Source organism: Haliotis rufescens, unplaced genomic scaffold, assembly GCF_023055435.1.
Source record: "Haliotis rufescens isolate VD_foot unplaced genomic scaffold, xgHalRufe1.0.p SCAF_16, whole genome shotgun sequence".
Taxonomy (NCBI): domain Eukaryota; kingdom Metazoa; phylum Mollusca; class Gastropoda; order Lepetellida; family Haliotidae; genus Haliotis; species Haliotis rufescens.
This window is the reverse complement of record NW_025963846.1, coordinates 9,416,777-9,436,171: the sequence shown is the minus strand read 5'-3', so window position 1 is coordinate 9,436,171 and position 19,395 is coordinate 9,416,777. Positions and strand designations below refer to the sequence as shown.

The following is a 19,395-nucleotide window of genomic DNA, read 5'->3' as shown; positions in this document are numbered from 1 at the left end:
ATATCCGTTTCAAATATTTTCTCAAAGAGCGCTAAAATTCCTGTTCCCACTCGCGTAACAAGGAGATCAAACGCCAGAACGAATTGGCGAATTAATACCTGACCGTAAGTCGGAAATAATGACCGATATCCCCCCTTTTGAGCAGAGAGATTAGAATCATGTCCCAATGCGAGTCTAGCCCGTGTCGTCCCTTGTGTTAGGTCCCCCCATCGAATACATCTCGCGTCTCGCCTGTTTCGCCTCTTTGTTGCCTTTTCGCTCTCTCTCGGTCTTCATAATCGGATTTAAGTTGATCGAGCGCGGGTCTTAACTACTACTACCAGATGCCGTACAATATGGCTTCTTCTGAATATTACGCCGTCATATTGTGACTTGGAGCTTGTGTGTGGCCGCATGAGTTATGCAGCCCCCTTCAAACATTGCTTCAACGCTCACGCTGGCGTTCCTCTCCGCCCAAAATACGTCAGGCTGTTGAAGAAAAAATAACTTCAAAAGCATTTACACATTAATTTCTCTTATGATCTATCATGGAGAGTATATTTGTACAATAACACCGCCAGTGGACCATTGTAGGGAACTAGATTAATTTCAGTCGTCGAATTAAACGCTGAAAAGATCGTAGAGAACTTTTACAGAGGTTTTGCCAATAGATTGCCCCTCCATTGATGTTTACAAATATTAGGAATGTTCGCCTGTGTTACTTAATTGCCAAGCTACGCCGTTTTTGGCAAGGCTACAGACAGATTACTCCGCTGAGAGGCAATTGTTATTGAGGCAACTTCCATGTGATTCACGACTGATAGGCGTGCAATATATCAGTCGTGTCCTCAACAGAGCGGGGATTGGGGTATTCAGTTTCAGAAGTATTTGTGAATATCATAAAGTTAAACTAAATCATGTAAAAAAGAAAAGAATGTTCCTTGTGTCACAGATTCACCCCGCTCGGGGCAATAAAGGCGGAACGAAGATCGATATACGATTGAAATATGTATTTGGAAACTTTTAAAATCACATTTGGTCGTTGCGAATGATGGTAAAGGCTCTCTATAGCACACACTTGCAGTCACAGATCCGGGGTAGAATAGGTCTTCAGCAACCCATACTTACCGTAAGAGGTGACTAATGGGATGGGGTGGTCAGACTCGCTGACTTGGTTGATGCATGTCATCGTATCCCAATTGCGTGGATCAATGCTCATGATGTAAATCACTGGATTGTTTGGTCCAGACTCGATTATTTACAGACCCGTCGTCATAGCTGGCATATTGCTGAGTGAAGCGTTAAACAACGAACAAACTTGCAGTACAGTTAGTTTTTGGGACAGTACAACCAATCCTTGGGTAGTACAACAAACAACGAGAACAGTACAACACGCTCTAGAACAGTTCGGCCAACAAATAGAGCCAAGGTACTACAGAGCTGGAAAGGATGGAAAGAAGTTAGAGAAACGCTCTTTGCTTGATTAAAACTGTTCACATTTCTTACAATATATGTGCTGATGTGTGCGAATGTTTTACCACACGTGTGTTACATGCTCCCTGCACGCGGTGTCCAATAGCTTATAGTTCTTGTATGGTAGCATTTAGCGGCCATTCACCTGTGTGATGTTGTGGAGGGCTCGACAACGAGCGCGTGGGTGTGCGATTCATATTTCCGTTTGTTTTAGGAAAACGTACCTTAATATATGGAACATTCTCCAATCTACGCAATACCTTCATCAGTGCCATTGACTTCTGGGTCGTGTTATGCTGGCTGTTATAGTTGCTTGATCTTAGTTTGTCACACTTGTTTTCATCAGATGTGTTTGATGTGGTATTACTTTAGCTCAGATGTGACGTTTATTACCTCGCACTGTCCATCCTTGAGTGCGGGGAAAAGAAAAAAAGGCACTCCTTGCCCGGGTATTGAACAAAATAGATTCTTTTGGGTTACTCTGGAAATAAAACATCTTTGTTTTTATACGTGTAGCTGCGCAAAGACAGCCACGAACCTTCCTCACTAATACAAATTTCCATTACAGGGCTGAAAACGTTTCTTTCCTCTTGGAAGGGAATTGTGTATCGGGGCGGGATAATTATGCTTGCAGTTAAAAGTGAGTGAGTGAGTGAGTATTGTTTTACACCGCTTTAGCATTATTCCAGCAATATCCCGGTAAGGGGGCACCAGAAATGGCTTCACACATTGTACCCATGTGGGGGAATCGAACCCGGTCCTTCGGCATAACAGCAGTAAGATGGTTTGATATAGCCTTTGCAAGTGCCGGTGATTCAAGATTGTTGTTTGGCACTGAATTTAAATTAATAGTTTTTTAAAACAAATTATTGTTAAAATGAAAAGAAGAATAGTGCAACATCCCATTCACTAACCCACTCACGCACTCACTCACTCACTCACATCGCGATATGCCTGCAATATTGCCGATGCGATGTAATTTTTTCACTCACTCACTCCGAGACCCGCATCTCACCGACGGCTAGGTATCGGGAAGCCGTTGTGAAGTTCATGTTATCCTTACCTGTTAAATATTTTAACAGAGAGCACGGGTGGTCCAGTCGTCTAAGGCGCCATGGGTTCGAATCCCGATTCGCCCCGATTGTTTCCAGGTTTGCCAGCCCCATACCCGTGCTCGTGGGTTACACCAAAGTTCTAAACGTCCGAGACCTGCATCACTTCGGACTTTCCTCCGACATGAAGCTGACACGCCGTGATATGACTGGAATATTGTTCAAAACTCACTCACTAAGATGTTAACAATAATTTCCTATTCCAAATTGTGAGGTTTGTTTAAATATTATTTTTTGTTTAAAAAAGCGGATGTAATAAAGGTGGTAATCGCACATTTCTATATTTTAGTTGGCACCAATACACACGCTAGTTAACTATGGGAGATGACATGGTATCCATGAATTGATGCGCTATGGCCTATGGCGTCAGTGTATTTACGCACCGTGGTATTTCGTACATTGGCTTGATGATTTACAGTGCAAGGTCCGGTTAGCTACTAAATGAATTATGAACTGATATTGATACAAAAGAACAATCAGTCGATGTTATTACGTCAACGTTGGCTATCAATGCGTAATGATCGTTCATCCATTCCGCTTTGAGCCCAATTCATTGATACACGAGATAAATTAGTCCGTCAATTAAGATTTATTTTCAAACAACGTACTCCACAGCCTAGGATGAAGATATTACCAAATATTGAAACACACCGTGTTCGTTTACTAGCACTGTGACGTCATACTTTCGCGCGTATAATTCAACCTGTTCGGGAGGCTGGAGAACCAAAATAGAACCTTGCTTCGAGGCTAACACGATGGGCCGTACTCGTTTCAGAATCTCTGAGGTAATTATATGTAACTGGTTCTACTATTTTTGTATGTGTTTCTTATACCGTGTTTCTCCGTGGAGCCGTCCAGCTCTGTTCCAGCTGAGCCATACTGTTCTGTTCCCGTGGAGCTATGAGGGTCCCATCCCCGTAAAGCCATGCAGGTCATATGCTCGTAGAGCCAGGTTTACTCACTCATCCCCACATCTTTCCCTCCCTCACTCAATCACTCGTTCGTGACCAACCTAGGACAAGCCGAATAGCGACTCGTGCCCATATCATGGCCATTTTTGCGACCGGGTTCCGTCTTAGCGCAAACCGGCATACCTAAAACAATTGTCAACTCGTTGCGTAATGGTTAACATATATTTCCCCATAATTATATGTATTTCAGATGCAATTTAAAGCTCATCGGGACATGCGGAATTATACAGTATGATTGAACACATTTAACTGTGTCTTGGGTGCATTTTTAGATGCAAGACATGTAAAATCAAAAATTATTTCTGAGGGATTCTTTGACGAAGAACTTGAAATCATACGCGCATTTTGATTGGTTTGTCGTGTTTTCGCACATAGCATTCATCGATAGGGGGACGAGTCTTCTTGCCGGTTACGGAAAGAAGCGAGTGGTGACGAATGTCATTCATTGTATAAACGTTCCTTTAGAACCTGCCAACAAGACTTGATTTTTGTTTGTTTGTTGCTTAATGCTGCATTCAGCAATATTCCACTATGTGACGGCGGTCTGTAAATAACCGAGCCTGAACAAGACATTCCAGTGATTGACATTATAAGCATCAATCCACGCAAATGGGATTCGATGACATGCATCAACCAAGTCAGCGAGCCTGACCATCCGATCCCGTTAGTCGCCTCTTACGACAAGCATAGTCGCCTTTTACGACAAACACAGGTTGCTAAAGACCTATTCTACCCCGGATCTTCACATACCTGGGTACATTATAATGTCCTTTGAGTAATAATTGTTCGGTAGGTGGGCGTTCCAAATTAACGGGGTCCGTACTGGAGAGGTTTAACTATTCATTCCTACTCGACTGAAACCAATCATTTTCGAAAGATGAAGTTTCTCTTTCCTTTCTAATGATATACATAACACGCTTCTACATATATAATATTCTTTGAAAAGATCTCATTTTCTATTCGTCCTGCTTTCAGCGGACAATGAGTTGTTTGTATTAATTTAAATGCGTTGACAATCAAGCGATGGGGTATCGGATAAACAAGAAAAATCTTAATCCTGCTTCCAGTCCAACTCCGTTCAAGCTTCGGAGTGGAGGTACCAGACAAACGTTGAAGGGTCCCAGCCCGTCGCTGCCATCGCGTCATGGTTAATAATTCGCTCAGAATCGACTACATCCAGCAGATTGATATGAATGAGCGCCTTGGATCGGGAGACTCCGGGCGTGTTACATTCGGGCTGCGGTGCTACGTCATCCGGCGACATGCGCACACAGGCACGGTATATCAAAACAAATCGAATTGTGACACATAAGGCATGACTACAGAGATTTGCGTTCAGCAGAGTTACGTGCTGTTATTGTGCCAGAGTCCCCATGTCATCGATGCTTGTTTTGGCTCTTGTTTTCGGAAATGAAACCGGCTGTCATTTAAAACTGTCGTATTTATTAAAAAAAGTTTGTCACTTGGAGACTAATTTCATCATATACTTTAGATGGTTGTCCGTTTTGAGGAAGAATTTCACCTTACACTTACCAATGTCTGTCAACCAAAATTCCGTCAGACGATATTAAATGCGTTTCGGGAATATTTCAAACAATATGAATGTTTTGTTTGAAATTCAATTTTTTATTCAGTTTTATCACAACGTTGTACAGATTGTTATATATGTTCATACAAAATTGGTAGAATTAATGTTGGAAGTAGAATAAAAAACATAAGTTATAGGGGTTAATAGACGTATCTTATGTACTTTGCCAAGTCTTGCCACAAGGTGTCGCTCTTCATGCCTTACCCACAATGCGTTGCCACGAACTAAGAAGGGGCCTGACGGCTAGTCTTCGTCAATACCATAAAACAACAGTGAAAAGCCCATATTGTTTGTTATGGAATCTGACAGCGTTAGAGGTATTAACGGCCGGAGTTCCGCAGCTCTTCATGAGAGGTGGGGGGATTCCGAGGATTTAGACTCCCCGGGGACGCTGTGAAGAACAAGTGTCCAGCCGTTGTCCTTAAGATTGTCGGGAGTGTGCGTTAGACGATTATAGCTAAACAGTGACTTTGTACTATTTGAAGAAGGGGGTGTTTTTTAAAGTAACGCGTTCACGAAGAAAACGACGAAACGCGATATTTATTGAATGTGTGATTGGTTGGGTTGCTAAAGTGATATGGTGATATGGCACTATTCTTGGATATGTACTGTATGGCAACATCGTGTGAATGAAGTATATTTTATATAATTAAAGCAATGCTTCAACGTACATTCTGACACAGTTATCGGAACCGTGTTTGATATTAAACGCGAATGCTTTCTTTATAAATATATTCCGAAATAGGACTCTAATTAATGAAGTAGCTATTTATTTTATCACAGTCTTAATATCCGACGAACATCCTCATGTCCCCCACTGGGGAATAGCCACTTGAGAATGTCCACTACTGGAGAATGTCAACTAGGGGAGAATTTCCACTACTCGAGAATGTCCGTACTGGGACATACAAACAAATATTGTATACGACAGTAATACTATTGGATAAATATTCCATTAAGTATTAAATTACTCCATTCATCTTAGCAACCCCCAAGAACAGATAAATGTCACATGTAAAACATGGCACAAAGTTACTTATTATCTGAACGTCTTAGTGTTGGAACCCTTATCTAAAATACCACAGTAGCAGGGATTCCCAAGCCCCAACATTACATGGATTAACTCCTTATCCTCGCCAAATACCTCAGATTGTCTAACTTTCAAAATGGATATTGACTGGGCTCTGCTATTTGTAGCGACCAGTGTGTTTCACCTGACACCTCTCCTACCTACAGACAGCTCGAGTGTGTTCTTCCGTGTTTTGAACGTGCACGTTACTAAATTTAAGTTATAAAAAACTACTTCAAGAACTTTCAAAAAAGTCTTCAAGTTAATTGTTGTTGTATATTTCAAACATGTGATAACAAGGATCAAAACTTGGAAATGCTTGAGATTTATTTCGACCAGTATCTAGATACGAAACCAGGAAACATATAGCTTTAAGTTAGAACATGTACTCACCTCGAATCCTTAGACGCTGACGTTATTAACGTGAATTAGAAGGGGACGAGGGTGTTGTTGTGGTGTACACTTTGATAAGTATGAAGCAAGTCTTTGTTTGATAGCGAACAATAAATACCAAAGATAATGAGTCTGAATGTGTTGGGGAGTCCCCTCTTCTCCCACAGCGCTGTAGTCACCTGACGTCAACCAATATATCTACCTGTCCACGAGAGGGGGTGTAGATTCAACCCCCACCCCCTACCTGGACACACAAACACTCACACCTGCATGCGAATAGACCCATTTCTCTCTATAACGCCATGATAAAACTACAAAAGTGTTAAAAAGGTTCGAAAAACCAAATTCACTCACTCGCTCACAGGCCCCGTATCTATTGTTTTTGTAATTAGTGTTTTGGTTAATCTTCCTTGCCCACCGTACCTATATTTTATAATAATATGACTTCATTAAATAATATGTCTGTCTGTCAGTCTCTGTCTTTGAGGAGGGGCACCAGACAATTCGTGAGGGAAGGATATACCAATTAACTCCCCCAAACTGTTACTAACAGGGTACTCCTACATCCCCTGCCTCACCTGCTACTGAGGGGGCCCTTGCAGGTTAGTCTGTGAATCATTGGGAACTGGTCAAATCATATCCGATGAGGAACTATTGATCTGACGCACGCCCCCTCTCTCTCTCGCCCCCTCCCTCTCCCTCTCCCACCGGCTCTGTAGTCACCCCCAGCTTCATTGACTCATCCTTGCCGAGGAGCGATGACTCCTTCTCAGCTGCATGGTTTAATGTACTATCAACTCTACTTTTATTTCCATAACTATAAATTTTTTGAGTTGGCTACAATACAGCACAATACGACTCAGTGACGCGAGTAGGAGAGCCTTTCACTCGACTACGGCTTCCCTGAACGTAGCGCGGCTCGCCAACACATAGCAAGCCTTAGGGCAGGCCAGTCTGCCACAGAAACACCTTCATTAATCACATTAAGCTATTGATGAAATGCCATTGGTCTTTCGTTTTCCTCATACTCTCAGGGGATAGCGCATTGAATGTACAGCCAGGGGTATAGTTAGGTGTGCTGCCTTTGTAGCTACACTATATTTGTTAATGTACCACCCCAACCCATACGGCCTACGCAAGACATGTAATGTATCTGTGGTAACGTGTGTTGTAACGTTACCTGATGGATGGTAGTATTGTATGTTTTCGTGTGGGGGAGGTTTTTCAAACTTCGAAAAATACGGCATCAATTCCAAACAAGTCATAATGAAAAGTTTGCAAACACCGGTTTATTTGTTTTGGGAACTCATTTGTTAAGATCAACTTTCACTTAATCAATTATATAAAATCGGCAATGCTTGGGTTGTTATTTCGTTTCCTGTTAGTATTTTGTTTCGGAAGCCGATGCTATCAGATAACCTCTAAAGTTTCTTAAACGGACTTTTTGCTTTGTATTTTCTTAAGAAATACTTTTGAAGTTTATGACTGGCCTACGAACTATGACTGGACGTTATAGGACTGTTTTCAAGCGGAAATATTAGGCAATAATAATTACGTGATTATTTTTGTATTGTTATCATATAATCTTATCAATACTACCAACAATGACCTGGTCATGTATCCGCTGTGAGGACTTAAAATACGCACCAAAACAAGCGTTAAAATATTGTTCATTCCGAAAAAAACCTCTTTATATTCAAAGAAAAATACGTAGGCATGTTCTGTAATATGAATATTAACTGTTTGGACGTTTCTGTGTTTGAGGGTTTGGGGACTTGGCTAAATAGTCATTATTTCCCCCAAACTCCCCCTAGTGGCTGCGAGGAGACACACATTCACTGAAGCCATGTGCTTGGCTTGCGCGCCATACGTTTCAAGAACTATACAGCTTCATATTCGAACTTCTCAAGTACGTCCCATTTCTACTTTGACAATTAGGTCTAAACTCACACATAAAGAGCTCCTCGTTGGCTGTAATATTCATTTTATTACAAAAAAGACGGAGTGTTTTTGCTCCCGGGTGGCCTGTGAAGAGGGTTGATGCGCTAAGTCCCCGACAGTACGACACTGTACCCTGACTGACAACAAAACCCCGTTTGCCTCCTAATCTGTCGTTAGTGTATAGCTAGCGGGTCTTGGGCGTTTGTGTGAATTTACTTTTCCCGACAAGTGGTGGAACTTTGTTTTCTGATATAATCTAATGTAAACATAATTTATTTGATTTCTCTTGGGTGTGTGATTGCACGATTAGAAACGGAACTGTGCTGATTCCCATCAATACAAGGCAATATTTCCTCTGTTCTCTGCCAGTTGTAAAATCTAAGCCTTTAAGTCAATATACTTGTGGAGCCAACACAACATTAAATTTGATTTAATTGCATTCAAATGGGAAGTTGTACCCTCAGATTCTGTGACTATCTAGTTGTGAAACTCTCCATGTCTAGTAGTGAAACTCTCCATGTCTAGTAGTGAATCTATCCATGTCTAAAAGTGAATCTATCCATGTCTAGTAGTGAATCTATCCATGTCTAAAAGTGAATCTCTCCATGTCTTGTAGTGAAAATCTCCATGTCTAGTAGTGAAACTTTCCATGTCTAGTAGTGAAACTCTCCATGTCTAGTAGTGAAACTCTCCATGTCTAGTAGTGAAACTCTCCATGTCTAGTAGTGAATCTATCCATGTCTAAAAGTGAAACTCTCCATGTCTAGTAGTGAAACTCTCCATGTCTAGTAGTGAATCTATCCATGTCTAGTAGTGAATCTATCCATGTCTAAAAGTGAATCTATCCATGTCTAGTAGTGAATCCATCCATGTCTAGTAGTGAATCCATCCATGTCTAGTAGTGAAACTCTCCATGTCTAGTAGTGAGACTGCCCATGACATAGACACAGACGCATAGGAAATGCATCAGACAACCTCGCTACTGGGCTGTATCTGTTCACAGCCGAATCCAATCTACCCAGACAATGAACAAATTATATCTATATAACACAACGTGAGAATGGATATAATTTCAAATCATAAAACGACTTTGAAGCCACTTTTCAAACTTGCTTGCCCCCGTCAGATGACAGCGAGCCTTACGGTTTAGTGTTCATTACAGTCAAATTACACCAGCTGGTGCCGGCAAATGCTGCGGATTTGACAGTGGGCAACAGTGTCATTTCCTGACTCTCAATAACCATATATAGATACAATGTCTCGTTTCATTCATACAACTGTTTGTAGATAATGATCAACATCCGAAATATAGTACTATAACTCCATAAAAGGAAGCTGTCACTTACCCATCACGCGAACGTGAGAGTGGTAGCTTGCGGGGGACATGATCGTCGAGAAATGGCAATCATTTAATATTTGACATTTTAATATTCCTCAAAGGAACGACATGGTTGTTGATAGAATTGGTTTTGTCCGGACGTCGCTCGGCGAAACTGTAAAATGAATTGTTTCTGGCTCTCGTGTTTTCACATCTGAACGCCGAAATAAAGATTTGTGTTATGATACATAATATTTATATCTTACATTGGAATATTGACACTCAATACTTCTAGAAACAATCAAAGTACGACTAAACCCATCAAACGAAACAGGTTAATTCCTAATATTATATATGTTTCTTGTATAAATTAGTTATTTATATAATGTTTTCAGTCAGATTACGCATGATTTTATTTTGTTAAATAATTTGATAAGTATAAAGAATACATATTTCTGGGGAAGTCTATGGCGTGTTAGGACTTCGCTTTGCTCTGACTCGAGCAACGACACGTGTTTATAGGGAGCCTGCAGATCCTATTTGTTGGCCGACATCTGTACAGTTTTTTTTTATCAGATATATCGTTGTAGACGTGTTTCGTTATCGTCTCCGACTTGCTACATTAATGAGGATGAGCAAGAACAGACTTTACTTCCGATCCACTGTTTGAACTAGATTACCATAGTTAATTATTGTGACTATGCCTATCATATTAGCGTAATCTGAGCACTTGCTCAACAAACGGCGGAAAGAGGCGCAGTCCCTCGGCACCTGTGATATTAATTCCTACAAAACCATCTTTACTTCCATGTCATAAAATCTGCTAAACGTCACCGGAAGTAGAAAAAAAGCAACTTTAAACAAATATAGTTGATCCTCACTTATCAGGGAACAAATGTTCTTGTGTTAAAGGAGACTTTATGGCTCAGATGTCTTTCTTATTGCTTCAACATTTATTTTTTTAAATAATTAAATTGACACAAAGTAACTTTAAGAGTAAAATGTTATGTGCTTTTTCAGTTATAAAAGTGTGTACATTGGTGTTTGATTAATGTGTTAGCCTACAGATGCGCCGTATGTCGATGATAAGCTTAACCACAGTTTCCGGAAAACACAAGTGGGATTAAACCCTTGAGATCCGGTTTCTGATATGCCTCACGTGCTTGGTGGACTTTAACATACCCATGCTGTAGGCGTTCGTTTACACCAGACGCCGTTATTTTTTAAAAAGTTGAAACTAATGTCTCTCAGATGAATGTTTGGTAAACTTAAATATTTTTACCCATATATTTAAAATCTCTAATAAATGTTGAAGTGTAATTTGAAGTACTGTGACCCATCAGGTCGTACATTGAGCAGGTTCAATAAAAGGTTGTGTTGAATTAGTGTGACAGATTATGAGGGAAGATGGGACTCATGATCATCGACGTGGAGTGGACTCTGGACTCTTAAATACTCTAAATTGGTCTGTCTTTCCGCCACAGTTCAATGTTTCCATATAAAGACAAACTATAGAACTTAATCACTTAATTGCCTTATTTCACATCTAGATATACACCGGAGTTGAATATTTCAATCAAATGATTAATCTGTATTTACCTAGTACAAAGTTCACAAAAATGTATTTCAAGAATAAAAGTAAATTTTAATGATCGCAATATATGCTAAAATCATCAGCGTGATTATAAACATGAAACTGAAAAAGTGTCGTAAATGTTGAATATTCAGATTATTCCAGTGAATTGCGAATTCTTAACTATATATGTATATAGGGGATCGTATATGTGACTTTATTGCTGTAAGATTTAGTCTTTATATATGTGTATATGTGTACAGGCTTTCCGACAGATAGGTAAACACCAGTTAAAGAGCCCCATGATCACCAGTAAGAGCTAACAGACTGACGCCCGGGGCGCGATCTCAACATTTGAATGTGTTTAATACTCGAACGAAACTACTTTTATTGTGATTATCAATATTTTGACAGCTACTAGATTTCTGGAAAAGGTTCCAGGTATGTTTAACACAGAGCGTCCCTTCCTTCCTAAGAAGCCTCTCGATGTACCCCCCCCCCCCCCCCCCCCCCCCCCTTTTCCGGTTGAGTACTTGAAATGTTCGCCATTTTGGTATATTTAGATATTTGATTAACTAATTGGCTACAGTTTGGAAATTAATACTACCATACTCGTGCCATCGCTACTCCCATACTAATATAGACAATGACATTCATCGTAGGCTTCCATGTTATGTCTATCTAAAAATAAAACGTAATTTGGTTTACCTTTGTTTTAATAGTTTGTGACGAATCATGAAAATCGCCGGAATCCATTAATTACTTCCGATTGTTATAGAGTGTGCAAGGGCTCCATCCCTCAATGAAGCGCCGCCCATCTCAACCCTGTTTGCTGCATTAAAAAATATATGCGATTTTAAGTCCAAAACTACCTAATAAATAGTATAATTCGGATATATGGTTTAGCGTGATCCTTCGCATCGCGTGAAATGATGCTCTGAGAAAAGCCGAGCGAGCTGATTGGCAAACCCCTCAAGTCTGATTGACACTTGGCTCCGCCCCCCATACGTATAAATATGGAGTTGACACGGAAAGCCGCTTCACATCCACTGCGACTTTCTAGCTTCTACCCAGCTGTAAAAAGTAAGTATCTTACTTGATCTGTATAGTTGGGCTTTGACAATGTTATTACTTCATACATTTGTCTACCATGGACTATCTCTGGGCGATATGGACACAATTTACTTGTTTTTCTCCACTGCGAAACATGACGGGCCGTACGTAGCCTGTTCACTATACACACGTGGGGTCTGGTTTCGTTTTGACAGTTGTGCTACGGTGGGAATGTTAGCATTTAAAACTGTTATCCTAGCTTGTAACATGTGTGTGGTACTTTAATCAATTTAGATCACTGGATGTGGCTGCTAGTTATTGTCATCTTTCCTGACTCAGTGACAGTCAGTCGGACGGCCCGATCGAAGTTCTTTCATTCATATATCTGTTGACAGGCGCCGCGTTCTCATACAGAGTATTTCATGCGGTTGCGTATTCACAACGGGCTTTCCGGCTCGGATACACGCTAGAGCTATGTTTATACCATGATGTAAAGGTGTAACGGTATTTCTTGTAATTGTGTACACATAATGAAGTCGAGTAATCCCGCTCGACCAGCTGAAGGATCTGATATTACCAGGGTGGTCATTTTCGCGGGATATTTTGAAACTGTACAATTTTATCGTCTGTTACTGCAGATGTCGTCTGCTCCACGTGCTACATGTCGTCTGCTACATCGTTGTCAGCTCAATAAGGTTGTCAGTTTTCTGTGAGTCATGGCTCGTAGACACTGTCACCTATATCAGGTATACTTCCGTCTACGTTGACGGGACGAGGCGCTTGCTTTCTAGGTCCTGTCATTTGATGAAAAAAAGAAAGTTTATATCATAAATGTCATTCCCTTTCCTGTTGTACCATGTTAGCGTGATTTGTAAGAGGCCAGTTTCTACCGTTACAAACAGGGGGCCCGACATATGTCGCTGTGTCTGTAACGGACGTTGAATCCCATACGGCTAACATAGTGTGTTCCGTTCCTTGTGTCAACTTTGGCCTAGGTTTTCTTGGGGACCCTAAATAAATCACGGGTTTACCAATGAGTGGATTCCTATTTCGGCCGTTGATGTCAGCGCGCACGTGGACGAGTAACTCGCCGGTGAGGCACTATTTATGAAATGTGTGCATGTAGTGTCAGATCGATATATACTGGGAGTGATCACATAGGCTCTCCACCTACATACAGTATTCCACTGCTTCAGTAGATATCGGCTCTCGACGTCAACACTCGTCCCGATAAGCAGTATCTGGCGTGATCCTCGTACCCGATGGGAAACTGTTTCCTCGCTCTGTAGTCAATGTTGCCGCATTGACGGCTCTTTCAACAGGTGGTACGAAGTTCCCATGTACTCGCTCTAGCACCTGTTCAGCACCTGCCAGACAGCACGATCGTATTCATATGGACATACGGAAATTAATGATTAAGCCGTCGTTTGTCTATCGCTACCCTGTCATAAACACATCATTACGCTTGTATTATGATCTAACAAGTTTAAGATATCAGTAGGAAGCCGGCCAAACTCTCGGCCAATGTGACGCATTGTGAAGTATCGGATGACAGTGTATATGTCAGTATACTCACAGGTGCTGTCTCAAATAACTATTCCAAGCACACAAATTTTAAAATAGATTTCCTTTACGTGAACTGTTTAATATGGGACGGAGTCTGATGATCTTCTCAACAGTCACATGACAAGCACGTTGGGAGGTTAATTTTGCAGTGTCATCGCTTCTCTGATATCTATTATCAAAACATACTTACCCCGTTTTGTTTATTTCAGCGTGAATATACCTATCTGGAGTATACCTACCTACCACTGAACACTCTGCCAGACATTCACGGATCGTCCTACGACATTTACTTCTGCGACAACTTGTGACTGATAACATTGAGTTTTCCTACCACATCTCTGTATAAAAGTGATATAGGCAATGGCTGCATTATCTGTGTACCTGGCCGCATTAGCCGTGGGACTCACGGCCGCATACTTCAAATTTCTCTACAGGAAAAGGTATGTTGAAATATTTTACAACTTGAAATATATGACAACTGTTGAATAACGGATTTTGGTTTTATTTAACCTTTTTAAGACCTTTTACAAATTAACTGAATAGCTTGAATATATATGTTGTGATAAATCTTTAATTGGCGAACATGATTTCAACCTCACCTTTATTTGACTGTATTTGTGACAAAGGCCGTTGTATAAGGTTCATTAGCTTCCCACGCGTATTCCGCCTTTAGACCAAAGTCACGTGGATTTGGAAGTGTTTATTTTAGTAGGAAATACTTTATTTAACTAGGGTTATCAGGCTGCTATTAAGTTAACGATCGCAAAAATATTTGTCTGTAACTGCGGTTAATTCGATAAGAAAGGGAACTTCTGTAGAATTTGAATATATTTTTCCGATTTTGTTAATGAATATATAATACGAACCATTTCTAGGACATTAGGTTAAATTTAGGTACCCCCCTCTCCTCCCCGCAATTCCCCCCGATGCCTCGAGCGCTGCGAGGCGGGGGATGCAGGTCATATACTGTCGCTTCACTCCCGTTACGACACCGCGGCCGTGCTCAGAGCTTTGTAACAATAGCCAACCCGTTCCCCCCATTGTCTCACTCTCGTCACAAATGGATTTGTAAACCTTTATTGCTAAAGATCCATAATATTTTAATTTTATAGTACGATTCTGTATCGAAGATGTTTTGCTGTAGGCCTTCAGGTTTACGTCCTACTAACTTTTCCCCGGTTGTTTAAAACGATTGATTTTATGCTTTTTCTTCGTTGCAGACGAGAGGGAGAGCCGCCCTTGGTTCCCGGTAATTTTCTATTCGGGTCAGGCGCTGAATTTGCACAGCACGCCGTCAATTTTCTCCACAAATGCAAGAAAACTTATGGAGATATTTTCACTATCCGGCTGCTAAACCAACACGTTACCATTGTGATGGACCCCCATTCATACGAAAGCTTGTCCAAAGAGCGCCGATTTGACTTCGACCCTATTCAGAGGCAGGTGAACCATAATGTATTTAGTTTCGAACTTGTTGATGCTCGCAAAATGTTGAGCGAGGCTGGTAAAAAAGTCAATGGGCGCCACCTCCATTGCGGGATGAAAAATTTCTCGGACAATTTACAGAATGCCTTCGACAAAGTCACCAACTTGGATGTCAATGGTAACGTTATGAAGACGGTGGGCGAACAGTGGGGACACGATGGCCTTAGAAGCTTCACTTCGAAAACGATCTTCGCAGCCCTCTTCTATACCATATTTGGACACGGGGAATCACAGGCGGAATTCGAGCCCCAAATGTTTCACAAAAGTTTTGACGTTTTCCACAAATACTTCAACTATATGTGGCTAGGCCTACCCGCTAAAATGTTCCCCAAGGCAACCAAAGCCCTACAGGTTCTGTGCCAGCAACCTAACTCCGATGATATGTTGATGAGGGAGGGAGTCTCGGAGTACATCAAGTTCGCCACGGGCTTCATGAAGGATAACGCTCAGAGTGAACAGGACATCATCGGCCACAACCTCGTCTTCCTCCACGTCAACTACAACACCTTCCGACTCGCCTTCTGGTGCATCTACAAACTACTTGAGAACAAGAAAGCCCACACAGCTCTTGCCGAAGAAATCAGAGAGTTCGTGGAAGAAAAACGGGCTCTCACTACGGGGAGAAAAGTGGAGATTCTCATGGAGGAATTCGACAAGCTGCCCCTTCTAGGTAAATTATATTTATTTATAAAATAATTAATTTCATAAACGAGTAAGTAATGATGAGTGATATAAAATACATTTATTGAATGTTAAACGCATTTCTTTGATGCAGTTTTGAATCACGGTAACCATTTAATGATGAACTTTTATTGTCATTACAGACAGTTTTATTAAGGAAACCCTCCGCATCACAAGTGGAGTCTTCATGGTGAGATACATATCCGAAGATACGGACTTTACGTTGGAGTCTGGTGGAACTTACACCTGCCGACAGGGTGACCGTGTCGCCATCTACCCACCCGCCATCCACATGGACCCTGAAATTTACGAAGAGCCTGAGGTATGTATCACATTGTCTTCAGTAATTACAGATTAATTCTTTAGATTTGTAGCGTGGTGTTTCAAACATATAAATATTCACCAGGGGAAATGCTTGTCAATAGCTGCATTCTCGAGTTTCAAATTCGTATAACACGCCTATACGGAAATGGAATTACATGTTTAGCTTGTTTTCGAATAATTTGAAAAGTATTTGGGTCTGTGTAGTTAAACTTTTTGCCTCTTGGAAATTGATTTTAAAGGTAAATAAAGTGGCGACGAACTATTTAGAAAGAAACTCTTGTTAAAAATAGCCTCAGTTATACTTCCGTAAGGTTGTTATTAAAAAGCGTTTGCTTGCTGAACCAACACGGGTTTCGGGCATAGGCAGAAATGATAAAAAAATGAAACGAAATTTCTAACTTACCGGAAGTGCCATGCAGGAAAAACGTTATATTGTATTATTGCACGTGATATTGTTTTGGTCCAGCGAGTTTCGGAGGAGGGGAAGTGTTTAAATTCTGGGGGAAAGTCACGCAAAACTCAATATTTGCAGCGCGATGTTGATACACAGTGTAATTATAGTTGCGCAGCTCCCGACGAACTTTCACCTTAACCAATGTTTTGTTTAGGGGTCCGCACTGCAACATATCCTAGGGGCTTGTTGGGTCGGGGCACGAGCTTGATAAACATGAACGCTAGCGGGGGGAAAGGCGAAGGGGGGCAAGGAACGCGCCATGTGTACAAATCCCGTGTCATGCAAGGCTCTTCTAACAACTCTGTATTTCTTTGTCCACAGGAGTTCAAATACGACCGTTTTGTCGATGCCAAATTCTACAAGAACGGCAAAGAGTTGAAGCACCCGATCATCGCCTTCGGATCCCTATGTCCAGGAAAAAAGTATTCCCTTCTACAAACCAAGTGGTTTATGCTGAACCTTATCAACAGCTTTGAGATGGAACTGTTAGACGGTGAAAGCACTCTCCCCGATGTGAATTTCTATGGACATGAAATATTGCCCCCAGTGCACGATGTTCAAGTACGCTACAGACTTCTGGAAAACTCTCATGAACTCGACTTGGTGTCCAAGAGAACGTGCTAATACCCACAAAGCAATGCGTTATACAAAGACACCTGTATTATATTCCTAATTTATTGAACACTTGTGAGTCAAAAGTATTTTTGTGAATGAATTGGTTGAATGTACTGCATGAATCTCAGTATGAAGAGCGTCATAGTGCAGGCAGTCAACGCGGAAAAAATCTCGCGGAGATTTTTTGACTTTTTCTACCCTTCTGTCTGCATGAACAAAAGACTGAAACAGACAGACGGTGTTGCTCGAGTTGCATTTATTGTACAGTATCTTACGGGTAAAAGTGCAAAAGTGAAAATGGACATGGCTGTGGTTGACCAAAGAGACAGCATCGCCTGGGGATGCCTCGATTTTTCGATAACGGACACGTGATGAATGTGCTGGTTGCGACCGGAGGACCAAAGTGGTATACTATAGCCAATCTAGTCTGCAGTCAGACGCAGTGATAACCACGGCTATGTTAAAACGATGTAAAGACTCAAGTCCCCCACCTCCTATGACTGTACAGACTAATTATTTCACCAGGAATCGGGATGAAAGCTTGTTTCATGAGTTTGACAAACTATAAATACCAAAATATGAATTTGTCACGTAAAAATATTTAATAGTTAATGTATAAAATACGAAATGGAATGCATTGCTAGGAATCTTGGCATTGTGTCAAGTTTGTTTATTAATTTTCCAATTTGTTATGATGTTTCTTGTAATGTTGATGCAATGCGCGACTGCCGATTCCTGAAACGATGAACTAAACTCGTACCTTTCTTGCGTCCAGATAGTTTCATTACCATATCTTTAATTATCACTTGTTTATTTCATTTTTACATAATCCGCAAAACATTCATTAACATATTTTTATTTATTGAAATTGATTATGTTTACCTTATATCAAAACATTCAAAATGTTATACTGATTTTGTGATCACAGTCGTTGTGGAAATGTTTACAAGTGACAAAGAGATGCTAGAACAGATATTACCCGTGTCAACAATAATGTGCATTTTTGAAAATGTTTTTCTATCGATTTTCATGAACGTTGAACATCCTCTGTCATAATACCATATGTATAATGTAACATGTAATTTATTTTGTATATATATAAATTTATTTATCTTTCGTCTCACTACTTCTTCATCTGGTGCTGAACAATAATAAATAATTTATTGAGAAGTCCGTGCTAATGTTTTCACTTTGAGTGTCACAGCGTGTGTTTTATACGAAAGGAGGTTATGACGAATGACAGTCAGTTGGAGCGGTGCACAATCACGGCCGTTTAATACGTCCATCTTTCATCACTGCAGCCTGCTATGTAGCTATCAGTGTTCAGTCTGACACGTAAACGTCTTCAAGATTTAATTGCTTGTAGATATACTGTAGGTAACGAAACCTTTAGGAATATTTTTATTCCATTTATATTTAGTTCATAATTATATTAGAAAACGCTAATATTTACTGAAAATATTGGAACAATATTGAGTGTATTTTACACTGGTATAATTTCGTTCGTAACGCCTGGCTCAGGCTAAGGGTTTTTAGCGACCATAGCATTTGTGATTATTCATATTAAACTGCACTGACGCCTAACAGCATCGTCGTCATGACTTCTTGTTATAGGTATTCGTCATGTGTCTACTGCTCCGTTACCTGCCTTATCTACCCGTAATTACACCTGCTTATATATGCCAGAAACATATCTACCTGTCCGTGATCAGCTGATAACAATACCTTATATGGTCCGCATATACCTGCTTATGTTTAGTCACCGGTTGGATTATCTGGTTAAAGTTAACAATTACGACA

The 19,395-nt window shown here is 40.7% G+C and overlaps 1 protein-coding gene across 2 annotated transcripts in view; it reads left to right on the top strand.

Moving 5' to 3' along the window:
* Positions 1 to 18,765, top strand: part of LOC124134357 (cytochrome P450 7A1-like) — an 80,904-nt gene extending 62,139 nt beyond the window's left edge. The window contains exons 1-5 of one of the 2 annotated variants that reach the window (XM_046499133.2): positions 12,436 to 12,500; positions 14,246 to 14,476; positions 15,257 to 16,191; positions 16,346 to 16,524; positions 17,302 to 18,765. In XM_046499133.2, the coding sequence (XP_046355089.1) occupies positions 14,397 to 14,476; positions 15,257 to 16,191; positions 16,346 to 16,524; positions 17,302 to 17,604 (1,497 nt within the window). In that variant the 5' untranslated portion in view covers positions 12,436 to 12,500; positions 14,246 to 14,396 and the 3' untranslated portion in view covers positions 17,605 to 18,765. Of the gene's footprint in view, positions 1 to 12,435; positions 12,501 to 14,245; positions 14,477 to 15,256; positions 16,192 to 16,345; positions 16,525 to 17,301 lie in introns of those variants that run through there. The other variant, XM_046499126.2, reaches the window with a different exon arrangement.
* Positions 18,766 to 19,395: the final 630 nt, after the last annotated feature.